The sequence below is a fragment of the Myotis myotis genome, unplaced genomic scaffold (genome assembly GCF_014108235.1).
Source record: "Myotis myotis isolate mMyoMyo1 unplaced genomic scaffold, mMyoMyo1.p scaffold_m19_p_19, whole genome shotgun sequence".
NCBI classification, from domain to species: domain Eukaryota; kingdom Metazoa; phylum Chordata; class Mammalia; order Chiroptera; family Vespertilionidae; genus Myotis; species Myotis myotis.
In genome coordinates, this window is record NW_023416323.1 from 26,508,668 (window position 1) to 26,526,786 (window position 18,119).

Below are 18,119 nucleotides of genomic sequence, written 5' to 3' on the forward strand. Positions count from 1 at the left end.
GGGAGAAATTAGGGACAGAGATAGAAATTTGAGGGTCCTAAGCACAATGAAAATACTCAAGCATTTTAATATTTAAGAAAACATTGAAGTAAATGAAGAAAATATTTAAGTAAACATTGAAGAAAATATTTAAGTATTTAATGAATGAACTGGATGAGATTACCTATAAAGAAAAGAGAGATACAAAAAAAATAAAAATAAAAGATTAGAAGACTTAGTCTTAGCCTAGTCCAGTGGTCGGCAAACTCATTCGTCAACAGGCAAATACCAACAGTACAACGATTGAAATTTCTTTTGAGAGCCAAATTTTTTAAACTTAAACTATATAGGTAGGTACATTGTTATTAACTTAATTAGGGTACTCCTAAGGCTTAGGAAGAGCCACACTCAAGGGGCCAAAGAGCCACATGTGGCTCGCCAGCCGCAGTTTGCCGACCACTGGCCTACTCTGAAAAACTAGGTTATCTGAAGATGGAGGAGTGGAGAGAGTCATGAAGGAGGTAGAGGGAAAGTAGAAGAGTATGGCGTTTTGGAAGCTAAGTGAAGAAAGTCTTTCTGGAGGAGGGGTTATCAGCTGCCAAGAGATCATGTAAGATGAGGACAAAAAACTGGATTTGGCAAGATGAATGCCAGTGGCCTTGAGATGAGTAGCCAGGGAAGTGGTGAGGACAAAGGCCTCATTGGAATAGGTGGCTCCTGGCAGCCCCCATTCAGAGGCAGAGAGAGGTGGTGAGGACGAGGAAGCAATCATGAAGCCATTCTCTGAGAGAGAACCTGAAAGATGAGGTAAGAGCTGGAGGGCAACCTGGGGTCATGGGAAAATATTTTTAAAGATTTTAAAATGTTTTTATAAATATAATAAAAGCATGTATTGATGCCGATGGGAAGTATCCAATATATGGGGGACATAAACAAATGGTAGAGAGAGGGGAGAATTGCAGGAATTTAGCTCCTGAGTAAGAGAGAAGGGATCGGGTCTAGTTGCAGGGCCTTGGATAAGAGCAGGGACAGTTACTCCGCTGTCGGAAAGGCATGGCATTGGCCTAGGACCAAGGCTGTCTGGTAGAGTTGGTGGTGGGAGGATAAGGCATTGTCTTCTGGTTGTTGCTGAGATCTGTTATCTTCTGATCATTAGCTAAGAATGAGGAAGAGGTTTGGAGAGTGATGACAGCAATACAATGGTTATCTTGAAGAGATAGCAGGCCAATTTGCTAGGATAGACCAAAGGGTTTGGCGTGAGATTTGTAGTCTTCAGCTTAAATTAAGACCATTCGGGAGAAATGAGGATTTTCTCCAGCTATGTCCAGCTGTCCTGAATGGAGGAGGTGGAGAATTGGGTTTACCAGGGCTAAAGCTTTGCTTGAAAAGTACTAAGAAGGGGAAGGAACAAGGGAGTGGCAATAGTGACAGACCACAGAATCCAAACTGGATAAGAAAGGAAGAGAAGGGGGGTGAAAGCCAGTGAACATGTGGACTGGATGCTTTGATGAGTAAGCACATCTGAAAAGTTAGAAGATGGTTGTTGGAAAGTAGGATGTGTGATATAGGGATCTTGGAGTTTATGGGTAAAATGAGCAAAGTCTAGGCTATGATCACAGTGAGTGGTGAACAGCTGAGGGTGCCATGGAATTGAGAAGTGAAAAGTGTTGGATTAAACATCATTCAAAAGATCAGGACTTCTAACTGGTGCTTTTGTAGAACAAGGTGATTTTTGAATAAATTACCTTATATTACAGGTCATGTCTTCGTTATATAACATACATTTCTTCCCACTTGCAACTAACGACTGCAATTTTAACAGCAAGCTCATGCTCTCGGTCAGTGGTTCTCAACCTTCTGGCCCTTTAAATACAGTTCCTCATGTTGTGACCCAACCATAAAATTACTTTCGTTGCTACTTCATAACTGTAATGTTGCTATTGTTATGAATCGTAACGTAAAAATCTGATATGCAGGATGGTCTTAGGCGACCCCAGTGAAAGGGTCTTTGGACCGCCAAAGGGGTCGAGACCCACAGGTTGAGAATCGCTGCTCTAGGAGAACGTTAGAAGACCAAACAGCCATCTCTGGGTAAAGCGCTCTTAAAGTGACCGTGACTGTGACTGCTGTCCGCACTGTGGGAGGCCTGTCACACTGGAGCCGTGCAGGCAGCCGCATGTGGGGATCTGTGAGATCTGGTTTCTATTGTGATCTTTTACAGGTTTTAAGTTCCCTGTTCAGTGAAAGGGGATTGAAGTCCGCATTGGGATTTTGTGTCGCCTTTGATATATTCTAAAAAGCCTTACTTCACTGTTCAGATGGACAGAACCAAAGCAAAGGAAACGGTTCCCCATGACACCCTATTAAATACAAATAGATGGCTTCTAGTTCATCCATACATACCTGTGTAAAGAACGCATATTAGATATTGGAAAAGAGGGTTAAAAGGATGTCGTTTCAAAATAAATTGAATCAATGGTTTCAGTTTTCAAGGTGTTAAAAACCCCCACATGTGACTAAAGTAAAGATCAGAGACATCACTTGGCATCAATTCAACCCTGGGTGACGCCCCATCCAACCAACATACCTCCGGTCACACAGAGACCTTCGCCTCCAGTCCATCCACTTGCCCCATCCAGTGCTCCATTATCCACATGCCCCCCGCTCACCTGCCCCAGCCAATGTGTGGGCCCCCTCTCTTATAGGGACCTTCATCTCCACTCTATCCACCTCAGAAATCTTCTCTAAAACGACCTCTTCCACTACCCCTACCGAACTCTAAACGGTAGCAAGACCTACAGACCCTTTCCCTCTTCCTGTCTCTCTCATTCTATCGTCCTCTGAGTTTCTACCCTACCTGGCTGTCTTCCCATATAGACGCCACTTTCAACTCCCTTGCCCCTTATTCTGAGCACACCCTGCCCCTGCAGGGATGAAAATGTCTCTCTCTGCCTCTGACTGGGGGCTGCCAGGAGCCACTTAGTGAAATCTGTGAAGGTATGGCTTCCTGTCTGGCTGGGCCATCAGCATTCTCAACTACCTTGGCTTCTGTCCGCCACCAATTTCTGGTTCTGTTCCTCACAGTGGACATCTTAGTACTTAGCCACTCTCCTCAAGATGCTCTGCAACCCAACCTCCTCCATATTTCCGGCAAAGACCCGGGGTCCTGCACACGTCTTAAAGTTACTCAGTAAGACCTCCTCCATGTTCTGCTCTCCACCTTGCTTCTGCCACATGCAGCTGTGTCTGGTTTTCACCTTTACTAACTCTAGAAGAAGCTAGCTCCTTTCTCTTAAATTATGCTTAGTCCTGCCCTTTTATGTCTCCTTCTGGACTGGCATTCCCTCTTGGGTGGATCATCACCTTATACTTTTCCTTCCCATTTTTATAGATCTCCTTTCAAAAAAAGGACTCTCTTGACCCTGGGTTTGCCCCTCTAATGAACATTTTATCTTTTTTTTTCCAATTTCTTTCAAACATCTCAGAAGCCTACAATCACTGGACTCTACTTTCCAAGTGACAACTCGTCACACACTTGTCTGTCACAGTGCCATCCGTCTTTGGCTTCAGCACCTGCTCTTCTCCTGAGATTGTTCTCAAAGTCCCTTGGCATCTGGCTCAATTCTCTGACTTTCTAATGGCTTTCCAAGGCTCTCTTGTAGGCATCCCACAACTTGTATTAATGGTGTTTTTTTTTTTTATCTTTAGCATTCCTTTAGTATGAAATTGAGCCATATAAAATTGCTATGATGTTCCCAAATGGTTGAATATTGGCAATTTTATATGGTTTAACCTAATTCTTTTTACACAGCTATTTGTCACCAATTTCTTTTATTTTTTTAAATCCTCAATCAAAGAGTGAAGATATTTTTTCATTGATTCTAGAGAGAATGGAAGAGAGGGAGAAGGGGGAGAGATAGGAGGAGGAAGAGAGAGAGAGAGAAACAGTGATATGACAGAAACACATTGATTGGTTGCAAACACACTGACTGGTTGTCTCCCACATGCACCCTGACGGAGGGTGGGGAATCGCACTTGCAACCCAGGTACCTGCCCTTGACTGGGAATTGAACCTGCAACTCTCCAGTGCACAGGCCGATGCTCTAATCACTGATCCACACAGGCCAGGGCACCAATCTCATTTCACTGCAAACATTTGAAGGTGTGGTTCTTTCATTAGACTCTTAGTGCAGCTTGAGTGCAGGGGTTTTGCTTTATTTATCTTCACTTTGCCAGCATTCAGCCCAGTGCCTATACTATTAAAGGCACCTATTCAACACCTGCTGGATGGACCTCCTTTCAGGAGGAGTGGTGCAGGGACAGCGCTCAGGCCTGCCTGGCAAAGGCACCCATTGAATGGAGCTGTGCTGACCTGGCTGCAGGATGTGGAGGTGGAGGTGGAGGATGGGGGGAGGAGGAGGAGAAGGAGGAGGAGGAGGAGGAGGAAGAGGAGGAGGAGGAAGAGAAGGAGGAGGAGAAGGAGGAGGGGGGAGGAGGAGGAAGGGGAGGAGGAAAAAGGATCCCAGCCCCGCTTCTGGGGAGCCCTGGTTTGTACCTGTGGAGTTTCAGGCGGGTGCGGGTGATGCTGCTTCTGAGACCCAGAGCCATGCTCTGCCCTGTTTTTGGAAAACAGCATGCTCCCGCGCATGGACTTTGCAGATTTCACTTCAGGGTTTATCAGGGTGGTTTCTGAGATTAACTTGCCCAGGTTCTCGCTGCTCTGTCGTACCTGTCCTATGCCAAGTTGACCTGAAGCAGTCTCCTGGGCTACACAGAGAGATTGGGTTGATATGAAAAGTCACCTTAGGATGAGAAGGAAATCACAGTGTGGATGGCATACCGAGCGCAGGGCGGACTGGGTGACGGCAGCTCCGTGGAGAGCCTGGCCTGGAGTTCCGGGCTTTTCCCTGCTCAGATCCCGCAGTAACGCTCACTTTCTCCTCCAGGCCAGGGGCAATCATTTCGGAGACTGCGGGTGTATGACAGCCCTGCCCTGGGAGCCCAACCCCTGACCTTCTGTGGTTCTAGGCAGCGGTGATGCCAATGAGTAGCATGAGATGGCACCGCCCAAATGAACACATAGGCTGAGTAACAACAGCGTGCCTTTGGCAAACATGGCTTTAACATGAATTTCTTCGTTTCACCTCTGCCCTTCCTTCCAATCAGATCGCCACCCCTAAGCACCACTGAGAGGTTCCCTTTCAGAATCAGTGGTTGATGTAATTATTTAAAAGGTTCCCCTCTTAACCTCCCAACCACAGTGGCAAGTCCTGTCTCCCTGTGTCCTCTGATTTGGCACAGATGCACCACCTGTCCTGAAGGAGAATAGGGTCTAGTGGATGCTGCTGACACTCTAAGATGCGATGGGGCTGTGTGCAAGGCAGCCTTCATGTTTCTCTAGCTCTGCTCTCAGCTCTCTACTCCTTGTTGACCACATCGGCACATAAGCCCCAGAACTCACTCAAGAGCTCTCACTATACTTACTCTGCTTTACCCTTTCATGTAGCTCCCTTCTCCCCCTCCCTGGTACCTGATCACAAGGGACTTCATAGGGCACCTGGGAGGATGGGCGGGGGTGGGGTAGTTGCACCAAAGTTCTGCTCCAATAATAGACGGGCATGGTCCTCTGTTCGTCCAGCCTCACCCCCAGTCCCTCCAGGCTCTCCTTCGATAATGAAGATAATGAAGCTCCAGCCTCCTGCCACCCACACCCGCTCACTCCACTGAGCCCCGCCCCACCCTGGCCCATCCTCACCGTCACTGATTGCTATGGAATGTCTTCTGTGCTCTGATGCTTCCACCTTCCCCTGTCCATAGCATCATTCCTCCATGTCTAAAAATACCCAGTTCTTTCTGATACGTACTAAACAAAAGTTTTCATTTAACCTTTCATATCTTTCAAGATATCATTTTACTTCTTTCCTTCACTGCCCAATTTCTCAAAACAGTGGTCTAGACCAGCTCTGTCCAATAGACATATAACATGAGCCACATAAGTGTATAATTAAAATTTTCTAGTAGCCCTATTAAAAAAGCAAAAATTTATTTCACTCAATATATAAAATATATAAAAAGTATCTATCTATCTATCTATATAAAACCCTAAGCGACCATCCGACTGTTTGACCATCCAACTGGTAGCTATGATGCACAATGACCACCAGGGGGCAGACACTCCAACCAATAGCTATGATGCGCACTGACCACCAGGAGGCAGATGCTCAATGCAGGAGCTGCCGAGCTGCGGTGACTTGGCAACTGCGGTTCTCAGGTGACGCACCCGGAACCAGAGAGGAGGTAGCCTGATTCCAGGGTTCATCACTCAAGAGGCACCCTCTCGCAATCCGGGACCCCTCAGGGGATGTCGGAGAGCCAGTTTTGGCTCGATTCCCGCAGGGCAGGCTGAGCGACCCCACCGGTGCACAAATCTGTGCACCAGGCCTCTAGTCAAATATAAAAATAGATAATATAATGTAAGTATAAAATAATGTGAAAAATATGAACAAGGGTTACAGTGTCATGTTACAGTCTTTTAGTCATACTACGTCTTCCAATCCAGTATGGGTTGCACACTCACAGGCAAGTTCAGATTTATCACTTCCTGTTCGGTACAGCCTGCTGACTCCAGAGCAAACTGCAAATGTGTGTTGGGGCTTAGCCCTCCATTAAAAGGGTTTGGTTCAAAGTCACCAGTGACCTCTGAACTGTGAACTTCACAGGCCCTCTCTTCTCAGGGTTCCTCCCACTGGAATTTCCAGCAATCTCCAGTTAGGATCCTTTACTGATTGAATCCATTTTTTAAATAAATCCTGACTCTGCATGTACTATGCACAGGGCACTACCCTAGGAATACATTAGTGGAGAAAACTAACACAAATCTCTGCCCTCGGATGCTTACACCCTAGTGGGGAGAGACAGACAGTGAAATAAGGAAAAGAAACAGTACGTTAACGAGTGGTGAGGGCTATGGGGAAAATGAAGCTGGAAGGGAGCCTGGACGCCACCAGGGCCCCAGAGAGACCTGACAGCCCTTCTCGCCCCTCTCCCTCCTGCAGTGCTTTTCCACCTGCTTCGTGGAAATATCATCTTCCCTCTACCCTTCTGAGTTCTCAGCTGAGACTCCGGCGATGAGAAAAACAGATTAGTAAGAGAAAGCACAGGTTTATTAACATGTATACTTCCTGTATACATGGGAGGTGGGGGGAAATGAGTAACTCGAAGGTGGCTTCCCTGCGACCTGCTCTCCTGATCGCCCCCCCCCCCGGCCCCCCCTCTACCTGTCAGCCCCCCCCCCCCCCGGCGTCCCCTCCACACCCCTCCTACAGTGCCAGTGCTCCCCAAGGTCCCATCCTGCCCTGTCCATCCCACTCCTTTCTTTGTGGAACTTCCTGGGCTGGTTTCCTCTACTCGAGCTGCAGCACCTGTCACTTGTTGAGAAAGACTCCCCAATGATGCCTTTGGGCTTACATTCTCAGACAGGGAGCTCACATTCATGTCACGATATGTCACAGGACACGCACAGCTCCAGAGGCCTCAGTGAAATATAGTTTATTTGCCGGAGAAGGAAACAAAAATCGAAGAGGACCAGAATTATGATTCAGCTTGGGGTTCCTGCTGAAGGGCAGCAGAATGTGCCACCCTGAAATATTACTCCAGGAGATCAGGACGTGCCACCTCACAATTGCCGCTTGGGTATTCTGATTCTTTTGAGCTGTAGGCAGTTGAAAACCAGCACATGCACAGAGAGGCTTTCTCTGAAATTCCCTTACTTATCTGCCTACAGACAGGCACACAACACGAACCCATTTGCCACAAATCTGTTTCTGGGACAGTGATGGCGAACCTTTTGAGCTCGGCGTGTCCGCATTTTGAGAAACCCTAACTTAACTCTGGTGCCGTGTCACATATAGAGGTTTTTTGATATTTGCAACCATAGTAAAACAAAGACTTATATTTCTGATATTTATTTTATATATTTAAATGCCATTTAACCAAGAAAAAAATCAACCAAAAAAATGAGTTCGCGTGTCACCTCTGACATGCGTGTCGTAGGTTCACCATCACTGTTCTGGGAGTTCCACCAACTGGGGAAGATGGACGCTTATCACAGGAGAGGAGACTGAAAGTCAGCAGCAACCCACACGAACTATCATGCCTCCCTCCGTGTGCCTAAGGGTTCATTCATCATTCCTAGAAATCGTTTGCTTTCACCAGAGGACGACGTCCTGCCTCTCCTTTCCTTACTAAGCTGGTATTGAATTCTGACTCTAAAGCCACGTTGAGTTACTCACGTCCCCCTACCTCCCATGTGCACGAGAAGCACACGTGTTAATAAACTCCTGTTTCCTCGTTAATCTTCTTTTTTTCTTATCACAGGAGTCTCAGCCGAGAACTCAGAGGGGCAGAGGGAAATTATCTTTCCTCCCCTACACGACTAAAGAGCTATTTCTCTTAGACCCGTCCGTCTCCTTAAGCATCCCAGGCAGAGGTGCTGAAGGGAGGGACACGACTGAAAGCCCCACCCCGTTTCACCAATGCGCAGGCCTGCTGCAGGAGTAGGAAAGCTGTTACCCTGTTCTGAGTATTTTTATGAAAACAACTCAGCTCCCAGCAGGCACTCTACTTCCATACATTTCCCCGTGAGCAGCTGTTCGTCCCCCTGACCTGTAGGTCCTTGGATGACCTGATGGGGCCAGGATTCTCCGCCTCTGGGAGTTCGGCCGTCCCAGGCCTCACTGCTGTGGCGCTCAAACACTCGGTTAAGTCTCTCCAGCAAACCTTCTCCTCCCCCCGCATCCCCTGTCTTGGTAAACGCTGTCCCCCGCTTCCAGGTTTCTGCCCCTATCTTGGTGTGACGTCCTGAGCGCCTCCCACTCCTCAGTTCGCGCTGCCGTGGCGGCAATCAGGTCAGCTTGCCCAGCCTCGCCGCCTCGGGCTTCCCTTACGAGTCATTACAAGAGCTACTTTCCGGCCATTACCCCCACAGGGTGACAATCACCCGACTCCTTTCCTTCCAAGTAAGACCCTGATTCCCAATCGTGGCTTCTGGTCAACGACCACTGGCCTCAGCCTCCCCCCAACCTCTCACTGACTGTCGGCTTCCCTGCTTTCTTTGTCGGGCGTGTCCTGTCCTTCATCGTCACCTATCAACACAGTCCTGCTCCCTCAAAGCCCATTCCCATGAAAACTACCCCCGATCATGCTCCTTGGCACGCCATCTTCCCACGCCCGCTCTCCCAGAGCCCGCGCTCCTGTTACACTCTTTCCCTCTGCTCCTCGCCAGGTGTCACCCCCAAAGGTGTGGGCCACGTGCCAGTCATTGTCCTGCTCCCCGAAGGGCCACGTGATGTTTGGGGAGGAGAATGTTCCCCTGGGCCCTAAGGTAGCAGCACGTGTAAATCAGCCTTCAACCAAGCGGTGGGAGAAAAGCTCAGGGAGGGACACCGCGAAGGTGGGGGTTACCGGCCTGGGTGCTGGCCGCCTGGCCACAGGAAGCATCTCATGCTGAGGCGCTGAAGGGAGTGGAAACGGCTCTCACCAGACTCTTCTCCTTCCCGCATGGACTGCTCGATGGCCGCCCTGATGCAGAGCTCCCGGGCCCGGATCCCTGGGATGCTGTTGCCGTCGCAGATGGCCTCCAGCACGATGGAGTCGATGTTGAAGCAGGCGGCGCCGTAGTACTTGGCCAGGCTGGCTGCCGTGGCCGTCTTGCCTGGAGGAAAGGTCAGGGGGCTGGACGTTATTTTCTTGGCGTCCTAGACAGAAGCTTCTAGAACAGAGGCCCCTGGACAGTGATCTCTCCGGGTGCCCTGCCTCTGGGCCTCTGCTGTGCTCAGGGGTGGCAGCCAAAAGAGAAGGAAGACCTGAGGCCCGAATCGGGACCCGGGATTCTGCCCCTGATTCTGCCACTGGTCGGCCCTGAGCTACGGGAACCCACAACTTCTCCAAATAAAATAATCTTATGTCCTCAAAATGACACATGCAAGCTTCACCCCATAAAAGGGGCAACCCCACAGAGCTGTCACATACCTGACACGGGCGTCCCGTGGACGATAATGGCGATGCCTTTCCGGTTCTTGGCCAGGTTACCTTCTGCACAAACATCGATGCCCAGGTAGCGAGCAATGGCCTTGTTCACTGGGCTGTTCTCTACTTCTCCATCGTCCTCTGCAGAGTGGCTGTCTGTGCTCTGTAACTTCTCAGCTGCAAATTAAAAATATATGTGTGCGTGTGCGCATGTGCGTGCTTGTGGACACACCCGGAGGCCACATGAGTTCTGATGGAAATGAGAGTGACTTTTTCCTTTTAGATACCGTTTGGAAACGAGAACCCATCTGCTGCAGCCCTCATTCCCTCCTGTATTGTATGAGAGTACCCTTTCTGGCTACTAATTTGCCCAGGGCTGCTAGGATTACAATTATAGATATTCTTTGACTCTTAATTCCATTTTTGGGAATCTCTTCTGCTGAAAAAAATAATGTTGGAAACTAGCTGAGTTTGCAACATGCAGGGAAATGGCTAAATAAATGATGGCACAGTCATGTTAGAGAATTAATACGTAGTCATGCTAGAAGGTTTGGAGAAAGGTGAAAGGCATCAGTCACTCTTCCTGCTGCTGCTGAGAGAAAACTGGCCCCCAAACATTAAAATGTTAGCCCTGGCTGGTGTGGCTCATTGGTTAGAGTGTCTCCCCCCCCCCCCCCGCACCCCCGCCCCCCGCATGGGAAGGTCGTGGGTTCAATTCCCAGGCAGGGCACACACCTGGGTTGCAGGTTGGGCCGGGTCAGAGGCACATATGAAAGGCAACCGATCAATGTTTCTCACATTGATTTTCTCTCCCTCCCCCTCCCCCTCCCCCTCCCCCTCCCCTTCCCCCTCCCCCTCCCCCTCCCCCTCCCTCCCTCTCTAAAATAAAAATAAAATAAATAAATGAAATACTGGTTACTTTGAAACACTAGTTTTTCCAGGCTGTCATCATCCTCTTCATCATCTGGATTGTTCTTGGACTCCTCCCAGTCCTCCAGGTCGGATGTGACAGAGATCCCTCGGCTAAGTGAGCCCCTCTTCACGTTGGAGACCGTTACCTGCTCCGACAAGGATATATCTTCGTCTTCTGCCGGGGGTGGGGTGGGGGGAGACAAGAGAGAGTGGGTGAAAAAGGAAAACGACAAAGAGGAGAACTGCTGGTTACTATCATCCTGGATCATCCAGCTCAAATCAACAAGAACTGCAGTTTCTCTGCCCAGAGTGCTTCTACATTTTAACATAAAATATCCCCAAAATTATTGCTCCAGAAAATTTGGACAATTCAGAAAAGCAAAAAAATTATAAAATTCAGTTTCAAAAAGGGGTATCGATAAAGAAATGATGACAGAGGAATCGCAGCTTGATTTTATGATACCAGTACGGGAGAGCTAGCAACCTCTCATGCGGTTAATTTTCCAAAACCAGTCTTGTACACACCAATTTGTAACCTGCTTTTCCCTGTAACCTGTCATGGACATCTTCCCCCTGCCCAGTGTCCAGCATATTGACTCTTGTCGGCCCAGCACCCCCCTCATCGCCCATCCCACAGCGCTTCAGGGGGCGCATGCACGGGAGGGCTGGGATTGTATACGCTCACGTCCACCCCCACCCCAGGGTCCAGGCATCCTCTTTGCTGAGGGTTTGGATTTGAGCCAGAGAGGTTGCAGCTCTCTCGTGAAGGTGGCGACGCGGCCTGCGACCGCGGGCTCCCCTGGACGCGGTGTGGGAAAGGGAGCAGGATGGCTGACGGGGAGAGGGCGGAGTGAGCAGAGGCCCGGGAAGCACTGGGAAGAAGCAGAGTGTCCCCTTCCCGGGCTCCTCCACGGGCCAAGGGGAGAAAGGAGCCCACAGCCAGCGGTGGAGTGGAATGGGCTGAGAGGGACGCGGCCCTTCCCTGACTTCATGATGTTCTTCGCCCGTCACAGCCTCTCAGCTCTGTACCCGGGCCACCAGGCAGCCCTGAGAGGCGATGTCTTTCCCTCCATCCACTTCCTGTGATCTCTCCACGGCAGGGGCTGCTTCATTGACCTTTTCCCCCCAGCGCTTCAGCTCAGTGCTTGCAACACAGCATGTTTGTAGGGGCTTAATTGGCTCCCCTGAAACTCATAACTGAAGCCCTAGCTCCCGAGCACCCCAGGCTGTGACTGTAGCTGAAGACAGGGCCTTTCAAGAGCAGAAAGTGTCCCGTCTGCGCACCCATGCACCCGGGGATAACGGGACCACTTTGTAAGGATTAGAAATAAAATGCCCAAGGCACCTCGCGCCTGCCTGGCCCAGGGACCCTTCAAAGAAGCCAGGGCAGTAGCGGAGCCGGAGCCGGCCCCTGAGAGGAGCTCTCACCGTTGTCCTGAGCCAGAGCCTCCAGGTATTTCGCCTTCATCTGTTCCTCCTTGGACTGCTTCATCTCCCTAAAGTACTCGTACACCTCTGAGGGCAGCTTCTCCCCAGGCACCCGGGGGGGCAGCAGCAGGGTGTTGTAGGAGTCGTAGCCCTTTAGCGACCGCAAGATCTGCACGAGGACAAGGGGAACTGTTGGTGGTCTTCCCGGAAGCGCCTCCCCACAGCCCTCGGTGGGTCTGCTCTCCCACCCGTCAGGTGTGTGCAGAGGGCAGGGTGCTTCGGAGGGTCTAAAGGTTCCCTCAGCCCTGAAACTGGGGAGATGGGTCTTTATTTTGCTCCATTTCAGCCTAAATGGACATTAACATGTGGAAGAGAATTATCTTCTTGTTTTAAATTTGTTATTGTTGTTAATCTTCACCCAAGGATATTTTTCCCATTGATTTTTAGAGAGTGATAGAGATAGGAAGAAAGCGGAGGTAGAGAGGAAATGTATAAATGTATGAGGATTGCCAGATGAAATATGGAGGCCTATTTAAATCTGAATTTCAGATAAACAATGAATACATCTTTTTAGTATAAATATGTCCATATTGTTTATCTGAAATTCAAATTTAACTGGGAAAACTGTTTTTTTCCCCCCTGATAAATGTGGCAACTTTAGTGTATATGCATATTTATAAAATGAACTCCTAGAAAGCAATTACTCCCCATCTGACCCAATTTATTGCTGCTGGCAAGTGCTGGAGGGACACCTGGCTCCACTGGTGTGAGAAAATCCATCTTGTTAGATAACCCTTCTCCAGGATCACCGTTTTCAGGTGTTTGAAAACCACTGTTAATAAGGTCATTTAAAAACATATATTGAAGGACAAAGGCTAAGGATAGTTAGAACCCTAATAAAGAAGAATGAAGAGCGAGGATTGCCACACCAGATATCAGGACTTACAAAGCTGGAGTAACAGATAGGGTGGTATTGATGTCGGATAGACAAATGGACCAATGAAATGGAAGAGAGCTTAGGATAGAGGTCAGTGTGGAAAGGAAGGAATGTTCCAGAGACTGGTTGCTGTGGAGACACCAAGCCTTGGCCAATGGCTTCAGCTGGGTAACTCTGAAGAGCCTGCTCCAGCGCTTCCTGTGCCGTCAGCTGAAGTCTCCGCTGCAACCTCTCACAGGTCGCCCTCTTCTCTCCCAATTCTGCATTCCTATTCTTTTTTTTTTTTTAAAATATATTTTATTGATTTTTTACAGAGAGGAAGGGAGAGAGATAGAGAGTTAGAAACATCGATGAGAGAGAATCATCGATCAGCTGCCTCCTGCACATCTCCTCCTGGGGATGTGCCCGCAACCCAGGTACATGCCCTTGACTGGAATCGAACCTGGGACCTCTCAGTCCACAGGCCGACGCTCTATCCACTGAGCCAAACCGGTTTCGGCTGCATTCCTATTCTTTACGGGTGTTTTCCCCAAGAGCTCCCTAATAAACCTTCTGTATGCAAATCGAAGAGTCTTAAATTCTGCTTTCCATTGAACTTGACCCACAACAGAGGATGCTGTGCCAACGTAAGCCATTGAGCATTTCATAACTACCCAATGAAGAGACTGCCTTCAGAGGGACAGATTCCCATTCTGAGGGGAACTTCTGGACGCAGCATCTAAATCAGGTAGAGCATAAACACTGGATGTAAAGAAAGGAGAGGATTCAAAGACCAAGTTGGGGGAGGGTCCTAAGGAAGCGGAGCCACCTTAGTTAGCTCGGCCAGTCCCAAATTCCTAACCCACAGAAAACATGAGATGACCAACGTCTAAGTTGCTCAGCTTGGTGGTATTTTGTTTTGCAGTAATAAATAACTAAGAAGAATCAGATGGCTAAACATCAGGCTTCAGGAACAGCAAAACTTCCTTAAAATTAAAAATTTCTGCTCTGAGAAAGACATTGTTAAGAGAATGAGAAAACAAACCACAGACGGGGAGGAAATATTGCAAAAGACACATCTGACAAAGGACTGTTACTTAAAAATATGTAAAAAATTCTTAAAACTCAGCAATAAGAAAACATACAACCTGATTAAAAAGTAAGCAAAAGACCTTAACAGACACCTCACCAAAAAAGATATAATGATGGCAAATAAGCATATGAATAGATGCTTCACATTATATGTCGTCGGGGAAATGCAAATAAAACAGCAAGAGTACTACTGCATATCTCAGAGAATGGCCAAAGCCCAAAACACTGACAACATCAAATGCTGGTGAGGATGAGGAGCAACAGGGACTCTCAATTATTGCGGACGAGAATGCAAAATGGCACAAGCACTTTGGACGACATGTTGGCGGTTTCTTATCAAATGAAACATATTCTTACATATTGTGCTCCTTGGTATTTAGCAAAAGGAGTAAAAATGTTGTCTGCACAATACCCTGCACATGGGCATTTACAGCGGCTTTATTCCGAATTGCCAAAATTTGGAAGCAGCCTAGATATCCTTCAGTGGGTGAGTGGGTAAATAAATAGCAGTACATCCAGACAATGGGATGTTATTCAGCGACCAAAAGAATTAGTTATCAAGTCACAAAATGACATGCAAGAAACTTAAATGCATACTATTAAGCGAAAGAAGCCAATCTGAAAAGGCTACATACTGATTATGACTATACTAGAGGCCTGGTGCATGAATTCATGCACGGGGTCCGGCCAGCCCTCCCTGATTGGGGGGGGGGTGTGTGCGATTGGGGGAGAGGCCGGCTGGGGGAAGGGGCCGCGGGCAGTTGGCTGGCCAACCCTGCCCCCTGGTTGAACTCCTGGTCGAACTCCCAGTCGAGGGGACAATTTACATATTATCCTTTTATTATATAGGATGACATCTTGGAAAAGACCAGGTTATAAAGACAGTAAAAAGATCAGTGATTACCAGGGGTTGAAAGGAGGAGGAGATTAATAGGCTGAGCACAGGAGACTGTTAGAGCAGTGAAGTTACTCTGTATGATGCTATAATGATGCGTAAATGTCATTATACATTTGTCTCAGCCCATAGCACATATAACATCAAGAGTGAACTCTAATGTACTTTAGACTTTGGGTGATTATCGTGTGTCAACGTAGGCTCATCGGTTGTAGCAAATGTACGTTCTAGGAAGGAATATTGATAATGAGGGAAGCCATGGAGTGTAGGGGCAGGCGGATAGTCTAGTCCAGCCGTGGGCAAACTATGGCCCGCAGGCCGGATCTGGCCCGTTTGAAATGAATAAAACTAAAAAAAAAAAAAAGACCGTACCCTTTTATGTAACGATGTTTACTTTGAATTTATATTAGTTCACACAAACACTCCATCCATGCTTTTGTTCCGGCCCCCCGGTCCACTTTAAGAACCCATTGTGGCCCTCGAGTCAAAAAGTTTGCCCACCCCTGGTCTAGTCTCTGTACCATCCCCTCAATTTTGCTGTGAACCTAAAACTGCTCTAAAAAAAAAAAATAAAGTTTTAAAAAAATGAACACGAAGGAGAAACTGGAAATTATACAGCCCAGAACAAACGGAAAAAAAGGGGCAGATTTAAACCCTAACATAACTGTAGTAAATGTAAGTGATCTAAATATAACAACTATAGGCAGAGACTGCCAGAGTGTATTAAAAAAAGACCCACTTATATGCGATCTACAAGAAACTCACTTCAAATGTAATGACTGCTGCATACATTCTTCACTGTTTGAATTTTTACCATTAGCATGTATTAATTTTCCCATTGGTTGTTTAGACGCATAATGAGATCACAAAGAGGTCATGACTTCTGCTCAGGGCAAGGGAAGCAGGTTAGAAAAGTCTACACAGCGATCTTGAAGTTGACCAGGAAGGGTTCAAAGGGAAGGAGAGGTAAAGGTCAGGGGCCAGTGGTCCTGGCAGAGGGAAGAGCACCAGTACATGTCAGGGCCCAACACGGGGAGGAAAATGAAGACTGGTTTGGGCCTCTGCTCACCTTCTCTTCGATGAGATATTGCTGGTCAAATTCTAAGGAGTAAAATTCAATGGGAAAGTCACAGGGATTCTTCACCACCACCTCGGCCTCGTCTCCAGGCGCGTAAGGCAGCAGCGGCCCCAGCTCCAGAATTGAAGGACTGAATTCCAAGCGTGGCTCTAAACCTTGCCCCTGTGCCAGCAGCGTAAGCTTCTGAGTACTGCGGACAAGTTGGAACGTCAGGGTTTGACTGTAGAATTTCTGGAAAACATAAAAACAAAACAAGCATTGGATTTCTTTCTGTTACACGCCATGTGAAACGGAAAACCACTGGGGTTGGGGGGCAGGGGACGGGGAGAGAACAGAATTTAGATGAAGAGAGAAATTTAGTTGAAGAGAGAAAACTTTTCTTATGAAATTGCACGAGAGTAATTTCTATTACAGGATTAATAGTGCATATTGCACGCCAGGCGCCGTATCAATGTTTTATACTTGTAGAAGGACCTCTAAGTGCCTTGCTCATATCCCTCAGACCTCCAGGGTACTCAGATGCCCCACTGCCACCCCCTGTACCTCTAGGTCTGCACTTCATGGGCCTGGCTACCCATGGACAGGGTGGGCACAGTGCAGGAGAAGTCACACCTCCTGGGAGCGGCCCTCAACCAGTGACTCTCAGGAGTTAGCTCCCTCCCTCCTGGGGAGGGGCAATTCTGAAATGTGCACTTTATATATTTTCTAAGCGTTTCCAGTGGGATTAAGTTCCAGTCTCCAAGGTAGCTGGCTCACTCACACATCCTATTAGCTGCCTTCCTTCCCCTGACCTTTTTTTCTACGTTTCTATCGGTATTCCCTACACTTCTCAAATAATCTGTTTGCATTAAAAAAATGTCTCCAGGTTTGTTTCCTGGAGAATCTGAATGAACATATTGTCATTTTCTGAACACAGAGTTAAGTCATGGGTAATCAGCGATGGCATTCACTTCATCTGATGCAGTTACGATCCAAGTACCATTTGATACGTGATGCCAGTGATCTTACTCTGGTTTCACTAAGGGACCTATTTAAAGACATGGGTTCACAGGCCCCATCCCAAACTTCTATATTTTAATTGCTTTTTATGGAAATATTGCTAAAACATTCATTTCCTTGTTTTCTAACACGGCGTATTCTGAACACATGTTATCATGTCTAGGAGTTGTATGTATGGACATCGGTGATTTCTCTGCTGCTGATGCTGATGGAGATATAGGTGCGGACTGTATGGGCTGCAGGGCAAACCAATTACTTGTATATAGCCAATAAATCCCTCTCCCCATCGGTGGAGGCATTTTTGTTAACTTTGACCAATTCCAGTTCAATCTTTATGGAATTTGCCTGAACAAAGAACTATATTTACTAACATTTCCCTCCTTTAGTAAAACAACCAAAAGCTTGAGTAGGCCCCTTGACAGTCTTAAGATTCTCTAACAATGAAAAATATATTAATTGTATTTACTTTTAAAAAGGGTTGGGGATATTTTTATAATAATAGGAACAGGGATTTTATTTTGTCTTATTTTATTTATTTTTTTGTTAATCCTCACCCAAGGATATTTTTTCCTATTGTTTTTTAGAGAGCGTGGAAGGGAGAGAGGGAGCAGGAGAGAGAGAGGAAGAGAGACACGTCGATTGGTTGCTTCTTGCATGTACCCTGATGGGACCTAGGGACCAAACCTCCAATGCAGGTATATACCCTTGACTGGGAATCGAACCTGCGACCCTTCAGTGCATGGGCCAACACTCTAACCATTGAGAACACCGGCCAATCATAGAAACAGGGACTT

General features: G+C 47.6%; 1 protein-coding gene across 1 annotated transcript in view; it reads right to left on the reverse strand.

The window, feature by feature from the left end:
• Positions 1–18,119, reverse strand: part of HYDIN (HYDIN axonemal central pair apparatus protein) — a 343,591-nt gene that overhangs the window by 82,719 nt on the left and 242,753 nt on the right. The window contains exons 36-41 of the mRNA XM_036346816.1: positions 16,318–16,557; positions 12,346–12,514; positions 10,925–11,092; positions 10,009–10,182; positions 9,518–9,691; positions 4,535–4,746 (exon numbers count right to left, since the gene is read on the reverse strand). Of these exons, the coding sequence (XP_036202709.1) occupies positions 4,535–4,746; positions 9,518–9,691; positions 10,009–10,182; positions 10,925–11,092; positions 12,346–12,514; positions 16,318–16,557 (1,137 nt within the window). The remainder of the gene's footprint in view (positions 1–4,534; positions 4,747–9,517; positions 9,692–10,008; positions 10,183–10,924; positions 11,093–12,345; positions 12,515–16,317; positions 16,558–18,119) is intronic.